The following is a 21371-nucleotide window of genomic DNA, read 5'->3' on the forward strand; positions in this document are numbered from 1 at the left end:
TTCCTTTCACAAACCCAATTCTTTTTCTATAGAGAAAATTCAAAGTGTTAGAGAATGAAATTTTGCAGTCATCAAGAATCCCAAGTGGCATATCCCACAGCTTTTCTAGAACAGGACCAATAGAGAAGGTTTCTTTAGTAGTATCAATCTCCCTAACAAGCTTCCACGATTTTTCTTCAAGTTCTTGATTCTTTCTCATCAAGGCCTCTAGAGAATTAAACTTTCTATTCAATCTGCTAAAATATGAGTTCAAAAAATCATTATAATCCATTAACCAATTTCGAGGCAGCCCAATAAAAGCACAGAAACAGCGACAGTGCTCCAGGAGTAGAAGGAAATCGTCACACTCTTTATTGTTTAGTTCACGAGACGGGTAATCGTGCAAAGAGTTGCAGGTGGGGCAATGCAGACCATCTGGTATAATAACAAAATTTCCTGGAAAATTTGAAGACAATAGCTTGGCATTATAGGGAGATTTTTCCAGGAAAGTAGAGGAAAATAGAAGGTGCTTTTGAGGTTGTTCTTCGTTTGTATCCCTCAATCCATGAAGCAATATCATCTGCATATTCAAATATCCTGCAGTAAAAGCCGTTCTAGTTTAATAAAAGCAGCTGATCTCAGTTGATAATGAAGTTGGCTCTTATGCAAGTTTACTCTAAACTTGGGCTCCAAGGAAGTCAATGTTAAATTTTTTCCACCCAAAACTTTATGCCTGGATCACAATTTAAGAGGAAAATGTATAGTACCTACATGAAATTATGTAACCAATAAGTGATTTATGCATTAGTACAAATAATTATTTAATTTGGAAAGATAAATATAAAAGTAAAAAACAGATAAAAAACTATATTCGCATAAATATAATTTTTTTTTAATTGATTGTCAGAATCGATATTAAAAATATTGAGATATTTTAATTTCAAACAAGTATAATTTCTAGTCACACTAATTTCGAGTCGATATAAAATACTAACCTCAGTATAAAAAAGCAGATAATAAGCAAAGTACTAAATAGTAAACAAAACACTAAATAATAAGTTATCTGGTATGTAAGAGTATTTATAGTCACACTAATCCTAATTTTATGTGGAATAGAATTTTAATTTAATTAAAATAGAAAAATATAATATAATTCTATCCAAATAAGAAAAAATAATCTTAATTCTAATTAATGTAATAAAATTTATTATGGAAAACCAAAACTTGGGCTCCAAGAAGTTGATCCGACAATTTTTTTTGCCCCAAAAACATTATGCCCTTGTGGATCACAATTTGTTAGGAAGTAATCATATAATTACCCACATTGAATTTTGTAACCAATGAGTGATTTACACATTAGTAAAAATAGTTATTTAATTTGGAAAGATAAATATGAAAATTAAAAATAAAAAGAAAAAAAATTATATTTGCTTAAATATAAACCAACTCAATAAAAAATAATAAATAAAAAAAAATTCTTACATATACACAATGCATTAGTATATAAATAATAAAATTCATTTAAATCATAATAACCTCATATTTAATTATATTGATTGAATGTATTACCGCAGTTTGTTTATAAAAAATTTTCTGCAATTCAAACCATTCATCAATATATTCCCGTGTTTTGAATAAGATTACATTAAATAATTCTAATTTTAATTTGATAAAATATGTTTCAGCCTATTAACGGTTAGTTATATATATTTATTATGATTTAGTTATATTTTATTAAATAAATATTTTTTTATGTTAATAAATAAATTATTTAAAATTACAAGATATAATATATAAATGCAAATATAATAATAATAACTAATATTTTTTTTTTAAATTCATAATATCTATTATTATATTATGATAATTATGTATATGCCTGTAAATTAATTATATTTAAAAATTTTTTTAATTATATATATATGTTGTATATTTTGTATTTATTCATTAATATAAAAAATTTATATATACTCTTATTAGTTATTTTAAATACACTTAAAATATATTTATCACAATCAATTATCAATTGCCAATTATATTTAATAGTTAAAACAACCAGACTTTTTATTTTAATTTTTGCCAACCATTGTTCCTAAAGTAATTGTCGGCTTCTGAGTAGGGATGAGAACGGATCGAATATTTTTGGGTATCTGATCCGACCGAACCCTAATAGAATGGATTTGAGTAGTTATAATCGGGTTTGGAATGAGTTCGAGTTTTAAAAATAATATCTGCGGGTTCGGATCGGATTCGGGTTTTATGTACAGGCTACCCATTATCCGAACCCGTTTATATAAATAATTAATTTAATATAAAAAATATATTTTACAATAATATTTATAAATTTTTTTTATATATTTTTATTTAAAAATTTAAATTTAAATATTCTTTAAAAATATTAGATTTTTTAAATGAAAATTATTAATAAAAAATATTTTTTATATAAATTATTAATTAAAATATATAAGATTAAACGAATTCAGATTTTATTTAGATAATAATAATTGGATTTGAGACGGATTCCGATAGTTTAAATTAATTTTTAATCGGATTCAAAACGGATTCAAATATTACTAATATAAATCGAGTTCAGATTCGGATAATTTAATTTTTGAGGATACCTCTTGCGCTGCTAAAATAGTAATAACAATACAACATGTATCACTAAATAGAATCTTAAAGTTAAACCTCTGTTTAATATAAATGATTTTATAAAAAAAATTAAAATAATTTTTTATAAAATTCTTAATAATTTTATCTTTATGCATGAATGAATATTTTTTTAACTTAAAAATATTAATTTTTATATTAAAAAGATTTTAAAAAATAAAATAAATTAAATTTTTATAAAAAATTTAATTTAAAAAAGAAAAATATTGATAGGAAGAATAATAATTATTTTTTTATTTTTAAATTATAAGAATAATAAAAGAGGCCTTTTGGGTCTCAGCTGGACTCAGAACTTCAATCTTCGGCCTAGTGTGTTTGGAAAAGTTTTGAGTTTGGGCTCTACGTTTGATGATTTTAATAATATTCTCCATCATTAAGAATCTTATTATTAGTAGTAGTGGTGTTAAAATCACTATGACAAACATATTTTCAAATATTTTACAAAAATTTATATTTAATAAATTAATCACAATAGGTTTAAATCTTATATTTTTTTTCAAAGAATCACATAAAACAAATTTAAAATCTTTTTATTTAAAAGGGACTTAAAAAAAAAAAATTCTACGAGACTTTTTAAAATCACGAGTAATTATGAATCAAACGGATATCAAAGATTTAATTAACAAAATAATATATATATATATATTTAATTTAAAAATAAAAATATTATTAATGAGATTGAATCTAGAAATATATATATATATATATAATAATGATTATATTTATTTCCTAAATTTGAGCAGCATTTTAATTAAAATAAAAATAATAATGTGCATTTACTCTAAGTATAAGTAAGTAACTTAAAAAAGTAAAAGATGAGGGTAAAATTGATAAATTTAATAAACTACAGTGGAAGATTTAATAAATTTAATGCGTTAATATTAAATTATTTTAACCATATATAAAAGATTTCCAGGGGCAGTGGTGGCAAGTGCCCCAATTGCTCCATGCTAGATATGTCCATGAAATGGAATCCAACCCATTAATTTGGTGTTATGGATGAAAAAATATTAATTTTTTAGAAATAATTATTTAAAAAATATTTAAAAAATTATTTTTAACATAATTTAACTATAATAATATTAAAATAATAAATTATTTTTTCAAAATTATTTTAAATTATGATATTTAAAATAATATATATATATATATATTTAAAAAGCATTTTTCAAATTATCAAGGTCAAATAGGCTCAAACTTACATTATTGTTGGAGTAATGGGATGAAATAAGACATTGCAACGGTGAAAAACTCAAAAACATAGAAATAAAAAAGCCCTCAACCTAAATAACTTTTTTTTTAAAAGAATATTTTGTGATTTTATTTATTTTCATCTTAAAATTTATAATTTAATTTATATTAAAATAATATCTATATCATATCATTAATAAATAATCATAAATTTTAAATGAAAATATTCGTAATCTTTTAATGTCATTAAAATATAAAAATAAAATATAATTATTAATTAAAAAATAAAAATATAAAAAAATAACCGATAATTCGATGCTTATTATTCAACATGTGACATGAATAGACTCAAGAAATTCATACAATCTCATAAACTTAGCATTATGGACGGAATTTAGTCAAGACCCTTCACAAATTTTCACCTAACAAAAATTAAAAAATTTATTATATTATTTTTTTTATATTCTAAATTTATAATTTTGACTCTTAATTTTTACATAAAAAATAGGTGGATAAGCCTAATTTTTAAATTATTTTTTAATACTTTACTGTAATAAAAATATAATTATTTAATGTTTGAATTTCATAAATTATAATTATATAAAATTTTAAATTTTATAAAAATATAATTATTTAACCATAAAAAACTTAAAGGATATATAATTTATATTTGCACATAAAAATTAAATAGTTAAATAAATATCAAACATCAAAAAGTTAAAACATTCTTTGTATCTTTACATGAATAGTAGTATTATTGTTACATGGACGAAAGATTCATATTTAGGGCATGTGCATTGTCAGAATTTTCACTGTCGGCTATAATATAAGTGGCCAAGTGGACCAAGCAAAAAATAATAATAATAATAATAATAATTCATTATATTTATAATAAAAAATAATATTCTTTTGTATTTTGATCTTATCTCAGTACAAAAAAGAATATTTATATTTATCTATAGAGTTAATCCACCGCACGAATTAGAAAAATTAAAAAAATAAATTTCTTAAAGAATTTAAATTAAATTAAACTGTGATTTTATAAAATAAGTGTAAAAATAATAGAGTTTCGTTTAATTAGGTTGTTGTACCGGTCATCTGTCTATGTACTGTTTACAAAGTGATCAAACTATTTGATTATTATTTCGACCATTTGTTTATCATATCGTCTTACTTGTTCTTTCAACTTTTTGTTTATCACATTGTTCCACTAATTGCTTGGTCGTTGGTCTGACCATTTACTTATCAGGTCGTTCCACTGACTATTTCTTATTCCGACTATTTACTTATTAGATCATCCCACTAATTAGTCATCATTAGGTCATCCACTAAGTTGTCAAATCGTCTACGCTTAATCGTCTGGGTCAAGTCATATCCTTCTCTTTGGATCAGGGGCGGAGGGAAGGTACGGCAAGGGGGGGCACGTGCCGTACCGGCGATCGGAAAATGCTTTGAAGGGGGATGAAGGTGCCGCAGCGGCGCAGCCGGTGCCCTACCAAAGGGAAGCTCCTGGCTCCGCCACTGCTTTGGATGGTCATTTTGTCATCTTGCTTGACCACCTGGTCTTCATGATTAGATCGGCCAGGTGGTTGTCTTGCTGAACAAATACTCGTCCTTACTTTAGGTCAGGTGGTTGTCTTGTTGAACAAATGGTCGGCTTGGCAGTCGCCTGATCAGATGATTGTATTCTTCTACACCTCCTCCCTTTACAAGATGAAGTTGGAAGGGATACCAAAGATAATTTGGAGCAAAATTATTGATGTAATGCAGCCGATAAAAGCTTAGTAAATAGATCCGCTATCTGGTCTTGATTTGACACATGTCAAGTAATTAGAAAATATTTCTGAAGTTGTTCTCGCACAATATGACAATATATATCGATATGTTTAATTCTCTCATAAAAAACTGGATTAGCTGCGATTTGTATAGCTGTCTTATTATCACAATAAAGCTGGAATGAATAACTAAAGTCTCATAAAACAGAGGTAATCCAAAGCAATTCACAAACTGTTGGAGGATTTGAAAATAGTAGTTTGCTTTTTGTTTAAGAAACCATTGAAGAACTAAGAAATATCCTAAATCCAGTTAAAGATTTTTGAGAAAAATAACAGGATGTCCAATCCAAGTCACAATGAGCAGTAATTCAAAAATAACAACTAATAGGAAAACAAAAAGCAACATTAACAATAACTTTTAGATATCGTAAAATATGCATGATTGCTTCCTAATGAGGCTTTTTAGGGGTAGCCATAAATTGGCTTAGATGTTGCACATCATAGCTAATGTTCGGCTGGTTAGATTAACATATAAAAGTCTTCCAATAAGCCTTCTGTAATAATTTGGTTGAGTAAGAGACTCACCGACCTCTAGTGATAAATGTAAACCCTTAGGTAGAGGAAGTAAAACAAGTTTACAATTTAATATACCAACATCGGTCAACAAGTCAGTAATAAATTTTCTTTAACTTAGAATAGTGGCCTGATCGGAGCGAGCTATTTTTAGCCGAAGAAAATATTTAAGCTAACCTAGATCTTTAATAGTAAACTTATTATGCAAAACAGTTTTAACAATAGTAATATTATCAAGAGAGGTGTCCGTCACAATCACATCATCAACATATATTAAGAGTGCTGTAAACGGGTGCCTTGATTGCTTAACAAATAAGCAATGATCATGGAAAGACTGTTTAAACTCCAAAGATTTGCAGAAGCTAGTGAACTCAATATCCCACTGCTTGGAGGCATGTTTTAAATCATAGAGAGACTTTTTAAGCAAACAAACCTAGTTGGGTAAGGTCTTATGATACTCTTTAGGAGGTAGTATGTAAATTTCTTCATTCAAATTTTCATGTAGAAAAGCATTATTAATATCGAGCTGATAAACAGCCCGTTGTTTTGCAGTGGCTAAAGCAATTAAGATCCTAGCAGTTGTTAGTTTTGTAACAGGGGAGAACCTATCCTTAAAATTCAAATTCTCAATTTGGTTATAGCCCTTGGCTACTAGATGAGCCTTAAGCCTCTCCACCTCACCAGTAAGTTTATATTTTACTTTATAAACCCATTTATTCTCAATGACCTTCTTCCCTTTAGGCAAGGCTGTAAGAACCCATGTATGATTCTTCTTTAAAGCCGTCAATTCTTGCTGCATAGCAGCAACCCACTGAGTATCAAGAAAAGCTTGTGCATATGTAGTAGGCTCATTAACAACTATTATATTATGGATAAAGACTAATGGTGTGACTCAAAGCACTCATCAGAAACAGGCTGGGTTGAACTAGAAACAAAACTAACAAAGTCTTGCAACTAAGCTGGTTTGCGTGCAACTCTAGTAGTCCTTCTTAACTCAATATGAGAGGGACATGTACCTAAATTGACCTAGTTGGACTGGTCGGATATAGACTGACCTGAATTGACCTAGTCAGACTGGTCAGACATGGAATGACCTGAATTGACCTGGTTGGACTGATCGAACATGGAATGACCTGAACTGACCTGGTCGAATTGATCGGACATGGAATGACCTGAATTGACCTGGTCGGATCGGTCAAACATGGAGTGACCTGAATTATCCTGGTCGGACATGAAGTGAGGAATTGAATGTGTAAGGGCCTTATTTATAATATCATGTTCAACAATGAAAATAGTAATTTTCGGAGATGAGTCTAAATCTGTAGCATGAGTATATGGAAAAATATCTTCACAAAAAACTACATCTCTGCTAACTAGAATATTGTTTGTCTGTAAATCATAAATTTTATATGCCTTATAAGTCTCTCCATATCCTATCATAACAGTTTTAATAGATCTTGATTTAAATTTGTCCTTATGAGAACCAGCTCTGATACCATGTAAAAAGGAGAAAAGAATAATATTTTTTGTATCTTGATCTTATTTACTCGGTACAAGAAGAACTATTTATACTTATCTATAAAATTAACCCACGTGCACAGCACAAACTAGAAGAATCTAGAAAAATAAAATCTTTAAAAAATCTAAGCTAAACTAAATTGTGATTTTATAAATATAAGTTAAAATAATACGGTGCCGTTTAATCAAGTTGTTACACCAGTCATCAGGCTATGCACTGTCCACAAAGTAGTCCGACTATTTGGTCATTATTCCAACCATTTACTTATCAGGTCGTCCCACTGATTGTTCTGCTGCAATATTCAAACACAATGTTCTGCAATATTAACTGGAAAACAGAACTAAAAAATAAGAGAACAATGAAGAACACAGCTGATTTCACTCTTTTTGTGGTGCTGCTTTTAAAACTCTGATGCCGCACCTGTTTTTATAATAAAATCAAAAGTAATGGGACTACAAAATAGGAGAAAGTGGCTTATTAAGCTCCTGCAACTTCTCCATGTCTGCTGACCAAATCAATAACAGAAAATCCCTACAAATACTCCCATTTGGAGTTTGACAGATTATTAACAAAAAAATAATTTAGACAACTACTCCTAGCTGTACAACGTACCAATCAAAATAAAAAAAATAAAACAAGTTTAACATCAACACTCACTCCCCTTAAACTTGTTTATTCCTTTTGACTGACTGCCTTCAAACTTAGCTTCTCTCGAAGTTCTTCAAACCTCTGCCTTCCCAAAGGCTTTGTTAACACATCAGCAAGCTGAATTTCAGTGTTAACATATAACAAATCAATACTTCCAGCCTGCACACAATCACGAATAAAGTGATATCGTGTATCAATGTGCTTGCTCCTATCGTGAAACACAGGATTTTTTGCAAGTGCAATTGCTGATTTGTTATCCACCTTGAGCGTTGCTTTCACTTCTCTTCCAAGAATTGTACCTACAACTCTGCTCAACCAAATTCCTTGACACGTTCCTGCAGTGGCAGCAATATATTCGGCTTCGCATGACGACAAAGCTACAACTCTTTGTTTTTGCGAAGTCCAAGTTACTGGATTGTTTCCAAGAAAATACAGAACTCCCGTTGTACTTTTCCTGTCATCTATATCTCCGGCAAGATTGCTATCACAGTAACCAATAAGACCCATATCTGATTGTTTCTTCAAATAAACACAGCCCAAATTTATGGTACCTTTTATGTACCGAAGGACCTGTTTTACAACTGCCATGTGACTAGTTGTAGGTTTTTCCATAAATCTGCTCAAGACACCAACGGAGAAAGTGATATCTGGTCTTGTATTTACCAGATACCGAAGACTGCCAATTACACTCCTGTATAGTGTCTCATCTACAGTAGTTTCGCCTTCCACAACTTTACTCAACTTTATTCTTGGTTCCATGGGAAGCTTACATGGATTACACTCCCCTACTCCCATCTTTTCCAATATTTTCTTGGCATAACTAGTTTGATGAAGAGAAATAGAAGTAGGAGTTTGATTTACCTCAATACCAAGATAAAAACTTAGCAATCCAAGATCAGACATGTCAAACTTCTGCTGCATCTCTGTCTTGAATTTGTTTATGACCTGCCGATTTCCTCCTGTCATGACAAGATCATCTACATACACTCCAACAATCATGATTTCACCTTCAAAAAACGTTTTGTACAGTGCATGTTCATGAGGGCACTGTTCAAAACCGAGTTCTTTTAAACACCCATCAAGCTTTGAATTCCAAGCCCTCGGTGCTTGCCTTAACCCATATAAAGCTTTGTGTAACTTTAAAACTTTATTTGGGTTTTTCTTATCTTCATATCCGATTGGCTGTGCAACATAAACGTCTTCTTCAAGCTCTCCATTCAAAAACGTTGTTTTCACGTCCATGTGATGCACCTCCCAATCTTTTTGAGCTGCAACCGCCAACAAAACTCTTATTGTCTCAAGTCTTGCAACCGGAGCAAACACCTCATTGAAATCAATGCCTTGTCTCTGCACATAACCCTTTGCCACTAATCGAGCTTTGTGCTTTACAATCTTGCCTTCTGGGTTCTTTTTTAACCTGTACACCCACTTTAATCCAATCGGTTTGTGACCTGTTGGAAGATCAGTAAGCTCCCATGTGCTATTTTTTTTGATTGACGCGATTTCCTCCTCCATCGCCTTCTTCCAATTCTCATTCTTAGAGGCTTCCTCAAAGGAGGTGGGTTCCTCTAAAGAAAGAAAACATAAGCTGGCTTCCTCTATTTCTCGAGTATTGTCGTAAATCTCTTGAAGAGATCTGAATTTCCGTGGTTCACTTGAACTGGAACTAGTGCTCAAGCTTTGAGATTGCGTACTGGATGAGGAGATCGGAGTTCCAATTTCAGAAGGAGTCTCTGGATGAGGATTTACTGCTTGTTTGAAATTTATAGTAAATTCTCCGGCTTCCTTGATTCTCTCACCTGAATCATCATTCCATTGCCATTTTCTTCCCTCTTCGAAAGCTACATCACGACTCACAATTATTTTGTTTCGAATTGGATCAAATAACCTGTAAGCTTTTGACCCAATTTCATAACCAATCATTATTGCTTGATTGCTTCTATTAGCTAATTTAGTAAGATTAGGAGTTACATCTTTTACGTGTGCTACACACCCAAACACACGCAAATGATGTATATTTGGAATCTTACCAAACCAAGCTTGATAGGGAGTTGCTTCAGAAACACTTTGCGTAGGAGCTCTGTTCAAGATGTAAACTGCCGTCTTTACTGCTTCTGCCCAGAATTTCGACGGGACCTCCATGCTTTTTAACATACATCTCGCCATCTCTACGACGGTTTGATTTCTACGCTCTACTACACCATTTTGCTGCGGTGAGTATGGAGCAGTAAGAAATCGTTTAACTCCCTGTTCTTCACAAAATAATTTGAACGCTGTGGAAGTAAACTCTCCTCCCCGATCGGTTCTGATTGCTCTTAGCTTTTTATCAGATTCAGTTTCAACGAATATCTTGAATTTCTTGAAATTAGCTAGAGCCTCATCCTTGCTTTTCAACATATATACCCACATAAATCGGGAAAAATCATCCACCAATAACATGAAATAATTATTACCTCCACATGTTGTTGGTGATATTGGACCACACAAGTCACTGTGAACGAGCTCCAGGGGTCTGCTTGCTCTGAATTCTGTTTGTTTCGGGAATGAAGTTCTGTGCTGTTTCCCCACAAGACACCCATCACATAGCTTATTTACTTGATCAATACTGGGCAGCCCTTTGACCATGCCTTTTCTGCTGAGCTTTCTCAAAGAATCAAAATTAAGATGACCAAATCTAGCATGCCATGCCCAAGATTCATTGTCCATCTTTGCCAGCAAATTGATTGGTGTAGCAAGCTCTAAGGCTGCAATGTAAAGCCGATTTGTTCCTCTCACAACATCCACCACTAGTCTGCTCCTCCTGTCATACAACTTCAGGTGTCCTCTGCCAATCACAATTGAGTTTCCTGCTTCATTAAGCCTTGGAATATAATAAACATTCTGTAGAGTTATGTGTTCAGTATTTTTGCACTGAAATAGAATTGAACCTTGTCCGCAAATGCTAGCCATGGACCCATCACCAAATCTTACTTTTCCTGTAATGGTAAGGTTTAATTCTACAAAGTAGCGTTTTTCACCTGACATGTGGCTACTTGCACCAGAATCCAAATACCAATTACTTTCTTTTGTCTCGGATTCATTGGTATTTTCTTGCAGCATAATTATCTCAGACTCCTCTGCTGGTAACAATTCTGGCACACACGTTTCCAGCAGCAACAAGGATGGTCCTTCGTCTTCTTGTGTTAAATTAGCCTTTTCATCTCTCTCTTTCGTGGGACATTCTGAGGCATAATGTCCCATTTGACCACAGCTATAACACTTGATCTTGCTCTTATCTTTCTTTTGCGGCTTTGACTCATCATCACCGTTTTTTCGGAAATCGCTGTTGCTTCTTCCCCTACCGCGGCCGCGTCCTTGGCCTCGACCTCTGCCCCCCTTTCCACTGTTACTATTCTGAGCTTTTATGGAAGTGCTGCCCTCCTCTCTGGCCTTCCATTCAGCTCTTGTGAGAAGGACTGTTTCAGCTGAATTGCCTCCATAACCGAGCAAACGTTCTTCATGAGCCTTTAATGATCCAATTACCTCCTCTACCGATTTGGTTTTCAGATCACTAAATTCCTCTATGGCTGAAACTATCTGCAAAAATTTTGAGGAAGTTGAACGTAACAATTTCTTAATCACCTTTTCATCTTCAACAATGTTCCCAAGGCTTCTTAATTTATTGACGATGATGGTGAGTTTTCCAGAGAACTCATCTATTGTCTCTGAATCACTCATCTTCACTGCATCAAATTCACTCCATAAGGTTTGAGTTCTGACCTCCTTCACCCTTTCTGCGCCTTGGTTCATAACTTTGAGCATATTCCATACCTCCTTTGCTGTCTTCTTGGCCCCTAGTTGAAGCAAGGTATCTTCACCTATACCTTGATAGATGGCCGCCAATGCCATCTTGTCTCTTCGTTTATCAACTGGACCTTCAGACTCGATTGGCTCCCATACACCTTGAGCCATCATAAACACTTCCATTTTAATAGCCCGTGCTGCATAATTGCTCTTTGTCAACATGGGATATTTTAGCGTAACCGAGCCCTCCTTCTCTTGACCCGACAAGCTTTCTTTGTTTGAAGTATCGCTGGAGGCATCCTCTCTTTCTTTCTGCTCTCTCTCTCTCTCCTTGCTCTCTCAATCTCAAGGTGAGACATGTTTTAGGCCTTGATCGAAGAGGCTCTGATACCAAATGTTCTGCTGCAATATTCAAACACAATGTTCTGCAATATTAACTGGAAAACAGAACTAAAAAATAAGAGAACAATGAAAAACACAGCTGATTTCACTCTTTTTGTGGTGCTGCTTTTAAAACTCTGATGCCGCACCTGTTTTTATAATAAAATCAAAAGTAATGGGACTACAAAATAGGAGAAAGTGGCTTATTAAGCTCCTGCAACTTCTCCATGTCTACTGACCAAATCAATAACAGAAAATCCCTACAAATACTCCCACTTGGAGTTTGACAGATTATTAACAAAAAAATAATTTAGACAACTACTCCTAGCTGTACAACGTACCAATCAAAATAAAAAAATAAAACAAGTTTAACATCAACACTGATTACTTGATCGTTGTTCCGTTTGCTTATCAGATCGTGCCATTGATTGTTTGGTCGTTAGTCTGACCATTTACTTATCAGGTCGTCGCAACGACTACTTATTGTTCTGACCATTTGTTTATCAAGTCATTCCACCAACTAGTCGTCATTAAGTCATCCATTAAGTCGTCAGATCGTCTAGGCTTGCACCTCAATTGAAGTCGTCTTGTCTAGTCGTCTGAGCCAAGTCGTATCCTTCTCTTTGGATGGCCATTTTGTCATCTCGTCTGACCACTTGGTTGTTATAATTAGGTTGGTCAAGTGGTCGTCTTGCTGAATAAATACTCGACCTTATTTCAGGTCAGGTGATCATCTTGTTAAACAAATGGTCAGCCTACGGTCGTCTGACCGGATGAACAAATCCTTTTATAATATTTAAGGAAATTTATATATAATTTACTGTAATATTAAAAAATTTATTAATTAATTACTTAATTTTAAAAAATATATTAAAATATCTTCAAAATATTAATAAAATTTATTAAACGGTCTTCATTAATTTTAAATATTAAGCGTGCTTTTATTTAATTTTTATAATATAAAATAATTCAGTAAAATTTAATTTTATCGAATATAAATTAGTTAATTTCTTCCATTATGGGCATTTTGATATTTTATCAGTACTTAACTATTAAAATTAATATAATAACTAATTAGTAAAATTTTTAAAATTTTTAAATATTTTAATATATTTTTTAAAATCAATAAATTAATAAAATATTGAATATCTCCGCACCACCTAAATTAAATAGTAATTTTTTCTTATATTTATAATTATAATATGTGTTCTTTATTGCTTCACTAACCCCACGTAATATGAAGGTACCGGTCATTTTTACTTGATGGGGGACTGCCACTTAGAAGATATTTTTTTTCATTTACATAAATAATTTAATAGTTAAATATTTAAATTACAGTAATATAAGAAATCAAAATTTTTTTCTAAGAGCATTTTGATAATTTCATAGACAATTAGCAGAAATTAGATGGAATAATATTTGGTTTAATGGGATCAAATTAGGAAGTTAATTTTTTTTATTAGTTTAACTAAATAAAAATTTAATGAAATCAAATTTAGTAAATTAAAATTACATTTTATTAAATTAATTTAGTATAATTATATTAAATTTAAATTTATTAATATATAAATACTTTTTTATTTTTAAATGTAAATATTATATTCGCCTCTACTTAAATATAAATATTGTATTCGAAATTTTAAATATAAATAATGTATCTGTCACTAATATACATATTTTTATCGGTATGCCATACTGAAAAATCATATCCCTAATCACAATGCAAAAAAAGACTTGATATAAGTGGTTATAGTCAAAATTTTTCCTCGTGCATATAACTTCACACACGTTGGCTGAAGATGAGTTCCATCTTCACCTTTTATTAAAGTCATTGTGCAATAACTAGTCACTTTAAGGGTTTCTTTTTCTCTAAGTGGGTATCTGCCACATCCAAAGTTTTATGCCATTGTCTTTTAGACCTTTTTTTTCTAACCATACAAATTCAAATCATTTGGCAATTGGGGTCCCAACAAAGGGCTGTTTTAATTTTTGTTTGATGAGTGCCAAAAGAAGTGTAGACTTTGTTTGTTTCAATCAACTAAGAGCATGTTTGAAATTATTTTTTAAATCGACTATTGGGAGAAAACTTACATTTTAATGTTCATTAGAATTAGATTTTCAAACTTTTAATTATTACTTTTTAAAAAGATCACTCTTCGACGCTAACGATGAATGATTGACTCAAATATAATTTTAAATAATATAATTAAAACGCATATGGTAAAAATTTTATACATATATCCAAAACATGAGATATAAATAATAGCACGTAATTTTAAGAGCTCCTAAATTAAATGTGTTCGAATTTAAATATTGCGTATAAGTGGTGTACTGAAAAACTCTTAATACAGATATTTTTTATGTACGTCAATACCAATGTAAAATAATCCTAACCATAAGATTCTTTTGGTTTCCTACAATAAATGAATTGGATTAGGGCAACCAAACTTTACCAAATAAGTTTGGTTGCTAATTATCAGAACAATATAGGGATAAAGAAGAAGTTGGCAGCCACATTTATAATGTATCCCCCTCTCCCTCTTCTTCTTCATTTTTTTTTTCCTTTTCTTTGTGTATTTTTATAACATGATATTACTCTCAATTTGTGGTTAAGTATGTAGAGATACCAAATGAATTGAATTAATTTAATTGATATATATATAAATAATTTTATATTAAAATAATAGATTGAATGCAAATATATTGCTATTATAAAAATGAATATAAGACCACAGTTAAAAATTATTACTTCAAATAACTGTTTAAAATTTACTGTATTTGTTTTTGCGACTAATAATTTATTTATTTTTTCACTGTGAATAAAAAGTTACAGTTAAAATTATAATTTAATTAATATAAAATAAATTATTTATTAAAATATATTATTATATACGGTGAAAATTTAAATTTTTTTGAAATAATTTTAAATTACTGTAAAACTACTATTAGTATTAAAAGAATAATTTTATAAATGCTGCTATAATACTATTATATAAACCCTTCTTCTTCAAGAAACAGACATTGAGCATCTTTTTAAGTCTAATAGTAAAAATTGATTCCCAAAATAGAAGATTACCCTTTGCAGTCAAAAGGTAACACAAATTTAATAAAATAAAAAGCACTAAAATATATACAAGTCTAGATTGGATAAGTATTATAAGATATGATTCATGTCACAGGTTCCAAATGATTGGGAACAAGTCGTTTATTTAATGTGATCATAAGTATGTTTCTTACCTTGTAAAGCATTTGTGAAAAAACAAATCAAGAGTAGAAATGATTAAGGTTGTCTTTTTCCATTTTCAGACACTTAGCTTCCAAGATTGTTTAGCTTTAGTTCTCTTGATTATAAGCCTGCCAATGGAAGCTTTTGTTCTGATCCACTTATCTAAAGAATAAAATATGATGCAATGACACTAGTGCATAAAAATGACATTGTAACAGACCGATTAGAATTAGACTAAATAATTGTTAGATTTTTTTATTTGAATTAAAATATAAAAATTATTTTAATAATTTTGAAATATTGCGAGTAATATTCGATTTAAATTGAAATAACTAATCGAATATAATAAATTCAGAATTTTAATTTTATTGGCCGTTGATTCAGTTTTAAATTTTAAAAATTTTGATTTTGGCAAAAAAATGGTAGAACTAAATTAAATAATTATTTTTAAATATTTTTTTGTATGAATAGATATATGATCTTAGAAGTTTTTTCAAAAAGTTAAAAAAAAATTGTAGTTGCAATTTAAAGTTTGTTTTTTTCTTATTTATATTGTTTAATGATTATTATTAACAAAATTAGAAAACTTTAAGTGAATTTTAGAACACTACAAATAAAGTCTAAAAGAAAACATCCATTATCAAATCGATTTTTCGATTTGGTTTGTGTGAGATTTACTGGTATGCTTAGTTGCACTATATATAGGATTGGGAGTGGCATTTCAAGAAGAATTTTGGTAAGCATTTTTGCATGAATGGGATTAGGCCACTTATGATTTTCACAGGAAGCCTCGCAGAAGAACTCGAGATCTTACAGCTATAGAGAGAATTTCAGTACTAAGCAAGTCTCCATCATTACATCAAAGATATGCAATACAATTGAAGAGGGAAAAAAAGAACATATCTGCAATATAGAATTGGTAGACCATTTCATTTCATCAGCAGCTTCTTCTGCTGAATCTATTGAAAACCTAACAATTGGAGAACAGAAATAAGAACATAAAATCTCCCAACTACAAGCAATCTCTTTAAAAGAAAATATCATTATTTGTTGCCTAAAGTAGATGCTGTTTCTGCTGGCCTCTTTGGTCCTCTGACTTTGTATCATGTGCTAACATAATAACAGCATTTTCTCTTCTGGGATTCTTTTTCCTCTACTTTCTCTTCAGCCATTCAGAATTAATTCTTTTGAGAATGGCATTTGTTGCCAAGCATATTAAATAGTAGAGTAAAAAATAAACATAAACACAACATATGAAACACGAAAAAGGCTGCGCGCCGATTTTTCGATGTAACTAGCTGCTGCTGCTGATGCTGCTAAGAGCTGGGGATGATGGTTCCGACGTAGCCGATTCCGGTGATGAAGAAGGTAACAGTTTGGAGGAAAAGGTATACAAAGTAGTTGTTCTTGCCATGAACAAAATCATAACATCCACATAAGAATAAGAATGCTGCAAATCCTAGTTCCAATTTGTTAATCCTGTTAAAGACAGCAGGCAAAACAAATGTTACAATCACCAAATATGAAATGGGAGACAGGATCATAAGTGTTCAAGAATATCTTTAACCTGTCGGTGAATTTGAACCGAGGTCTTCGAGCCGTTTTGACACTGGTCTTGTTCTTGGCAGCATCTGCATTTTTCTGAAGTGTGTTTCCAAGTTTTTCAGTGACAACCCATTCATTAGCTCTTCCTGCACCCAGCAGACCGATGAGTGTCGCCTTTGTTCGATGCAAGGACATCACGTTTTCGAACAAGATCCAATAGAATAGTAAGTGAATCGACCTGCAAATCGAAGAACATATTCACACTAGAGTTAAGCAAAAAAAAAATATAAAATCCATGAAAATAAATAAATAAAAATGACCATGTATACCTTGGAGTGCCTACTGAATTTAGAATAGTAATAATTGAAGGGATATAAACAGCTCCCCAAATTGGAACTTGAACCTCAGGAACCAAAATGGTTAATGGAAGAACAACACAGTAGAACCAGAAGGTGACCATATGAGCAATGATCTTGCGAACGAAGAAGAAGCTGTAGATCACATAAACCTTCTTCCAGAATCTCACTTTCTGAAATATTCAAGTGAGCTTAAATTAGAAAATTGGTAAATGTAAATTCAAAAATATTAAAAATCATCTTATAAAATTACCTTATTTCTAACTATTTCCATCACCATTTTCCTGAAGAGATTAGCAGGACCACAGGACCACCTGTGCTGCTGGTACCTGAAGGCCTTGAAAGTACTAGGAAGTTCACTTTTCACCTATCAAAAGAAAAGTTTTTATTCTCTGAAATGAGTGATTAATTAACAAACTCCATAATTTTCAATTAGGCATATTAAGTAAGAAAAATAATTATTTACATGGAGGTCACCAAGGTAAAGAAATTTCCATCCCCTGAGACTACATCGGACGGCAAGATCCATATCTTCCACTGTGGTTCTGTCCTTCCACCCACCAGCCTCATTAATTGCAGCAATTCTCCATATCCCAGCAGTCCCTGTATTGCAATTCATTGCCGCAATTAATATGTTTTCATTACAAACATAAGAGTACAAAGACAACTCATGTAACATGTTGGCTGACAAGGCACATAAGTGCAATCCCAATTGAAATTTTATTATTTCTTATTTAATGCCAAAAATACCACATGTGAATTTAAAACAGTGAAATTTCAATTTCAAGTCTTAGCCAATACTAAAAAATTATAAGCATGAACACCAATTTAGTTAAGGAATGCACATAACAAGTACCCATGCTAGATAATTAAAATAATTTTTTTGGGAAAATAATTAAAAGAAAAATTAAAAAAAGGGTTTTTATTTTTGTGTATTTACCATTGAAGCCAAAGAATGCATGAGTTGATGAACCAACTTCTTGCTCCACAGTGAAATGGTAATCCAATGACATCTCTTGCATTCTTGTCAGTAAGCACTCATCTGCATTCACTGCACAAAATTCACAACCAAAATTATTAGCATTATTTTGAATTAATTAAAATTATTATTAAACGTTATTATTTAGTCCAACAGTTTAATAAAATATTTTTTTTCAATAAATATATTTTATCAATTTATTTAATAGATACTAGGCAGTTAGTAAAATAATATTAAACCATTATCGATTTGAAAAACATAACAAATCAACGTGTTTTTGTAAATAAAGGATCATTCGAAAAAAAAAAAGTAAATAAAGGGATAAAATAATTAATTTCATTAAAATTATTATTAATTACTTTATTTTTGCCCTCACGTGACTGACATCAGCTTGCGCCACGTGAAACACAGAGCAAAAAGGGGGTTCCGTTATCCAAAACGTAACGGATTCTAATTTAATTTTTCTTAGTGTACTATAAAAAAGTACAAAAAAAGTGACGGCAATTAGGGAAAGCGGTCCCACTCCTGGCCTTATCTACGAAAAGCGGCACGTGACCAGGAAGTGGCGGTGCTGCTACCGCTGATGCTACTACAGTAACTAAGCAACTCCAAATGACAAAATTGACCCCTAAATGTTTTTTTATTTCCCCAATTAATCCTCAGAGAATAAGAGATAATTAATCAATTAAGGGATAGAATTGAGGATTAGTGTATGTAACTGTAATATCTCCCTGACGAATTGACGTTCATGGGAGTTGCTATGGTTGGTGGAATGATATTTAAATTTACTATTTTGCCATGGGAAAGTTGTCCCAATGTGATGTACGGTCAATACATCACCACATGTCACGATCAAGATGGCTAAGGAGACTTGCCAAAAAGTGATCGTCAATCCGTGATTGGTGGATTCTCATGGACCCCACATGAACCCCAAGCAAGTGCAAAGTAGTAAAAGTAAGAATATTAATATTATCCCCTAGAAAACCAAAAATCTGTTTACGCAGTGTGCACACACCACCGACACTTGTTAATCCCCATATAAACTTTGGCATATTAAACATTAAAATCAATTAAAATGTAAAACTCTATAAATTTAAAATTATAGACTTATTTAATTTAAACTCTAGAACAATTGAGTTGCAATATAAGAGATGGATGATGAGCTTACCAAATCTCCAGCGAGCTTGAACAAGGGCAATTTCAGGATTGTGAACCAAGAAAGGAATAGAACGTTTGAGAAAATCAGGATCTGGCTGAAAATCAGCATCAAACATAGCCACATACTGGCAATGTTTGACATAGCCTTTCTTAAGCCCATCTCTTAAAGCTCCAGCTTTATATCCTCCTCTGTTTTCTCTAATTTGGTACCTTATATTTACTCCTTTGCTTGCCCATCTCTGGCATTCTTGCTCCACCATTTGCTGCAAAATCCAAATGGGTTTCAAAATCATCATCATTAGATTTTTGTTTTGTCAGGAATAAAATACACTCTACATTTAAGGACAAAACTGAATTGCTGTAAAAACCATTATAATTTTGATAAAATCTTTGCTCTTATATAGACTCTAATTGCACATACTCCACAATCATCTGACCAACCCATGGATCACGCCTCTGAAGCATTAGATTTTCATTAACAGATACAAAAATCACAATTCATTGATTGATTGGCCTTATCAGGAAAACCCCATATCAGAGTTTTTAACTGTTTTTATTATACTAAACAGAAAATGTCGAAATTAAAAGGTAATTTTTTAGTACCTTGATTTCTGGGTCGGTTGAATCATCAAGGACTTGGATCACCAAACGATCCGCTGGCCAAGAAAGATTAGACACTGCCCCAATTGAGACTTTGTAAACCTGTCAAAAAACCCACAAATCTAAAATTTTCTAGAGTTTCATGTAAAATCAAGGGGCGAAATAAGAACAAACTGGCAAAAAACAGAACAAGAAACAGAGAGAGAGAGAGGAGCGGAGACCTCTCTTTCATTGAACATTGGGATTTGGATAAGAACAACAGGAAAATCCGAGTTGCCTGATTCCTCATCTTCTTGCAAAGATTCCCATTTGTAACGTTTGTCTGGTTTTTTGAAAAAAAGCTTTACAAGAATAATAACAACACCCATGTAAAGCCTCTCCATGAAGAGCATAAGAGACATTGTTAAGCAAATATAAACCCCAAGTTGCAGCAAAGGAACTATCAATGGAGCTTTAACTAATTCCCAAATCAACCCAAGTTGGTCTCCAAATTCTCCTCTTGAAACCTGGAATACTTCTGGGATTATGAATTTTGGTGATTCTTCAGCCATCTCTGTTTTTTTCTGTCTCAACAGAGAAGAAGATAACAGAGGAAAATAGAAGATAAGGTGACTACAAAAACAAGAGCAGTAGATCTAATTTTGATATGGATAATGAATTTCTAACAATGTGGATGAAATGGAGTGAAAATCTTAGATTGACATAGAAACTGCGATAATTCAGGTCTTTAAAAAAAAAAAAAAACAATTCAGGTCTTCTTTTATTTATTCTCTTTCTCTCTGTTTTACCCAGAAAAAGGAAAGCCCAGAAAACAAATTATCTGCTTTCCAAATATTTTAGAGCCTCCTCTCTCACAATCTGTTCTGTTTCATAATGAATGAGAGACAGAACAGAATTGAGGCAGAGGCAGAGAGAGAGAGTGTGTGTGAGTGAGAGAGAGAGAGAGAGAGAGGGAGAGGGAGAGATGAGTGTAGAAGGCAATAGATAG

General features: G+C 31.6%; 1 protein-coding gene across 1 annotated transcript; it reads right to left on the bottom strand.

The window, feature by feature from the left end:
* Positions 1-16555: 16555 nt before the first annotated feature.
* LOC110613319 (glucomannan 4-beta-mannosyltransferase 2) lies at positions 16556-21371 on the bottom strand. The gene is made up of 9 exons (XM_021754382.2): positions 20605-21371; positions 20387-20485; positions 19794-20046; positions 18587-18697; positions 18113-18249; positions 17900-18013; positions 17620-17819; positions 17313-17528; positions 16556-17224 (listed from the first exon to the last, which is right to left on the bottom strand). The coding sequence occupies exons 1-9, from the start codon at positions 20932-20934 to the stop codon at positions 17062-17064; spliced, it is 1623 nt and encodes a 540-aa protein (XP_021610074.1). The 5' UTR covers positions 20935-21371; the 3' UTR covers positions 16556-17061.

The sequence above is a fragment of the Manihot esculenta genome, chromosome 4 (assembly GCF_001659605.2).
Source record: "Manihot esculenta cultivar AM560-2 chromosome 4, M.esculenta_v8, whole genome shotgun sequence".
Lineage (NCBI taxonomy): Eukaryota > Viridiplantae > Streptophyta > Magnoliopsida > Malpighiales > Euphorbiaceae > Manihot > Manihot esculenta.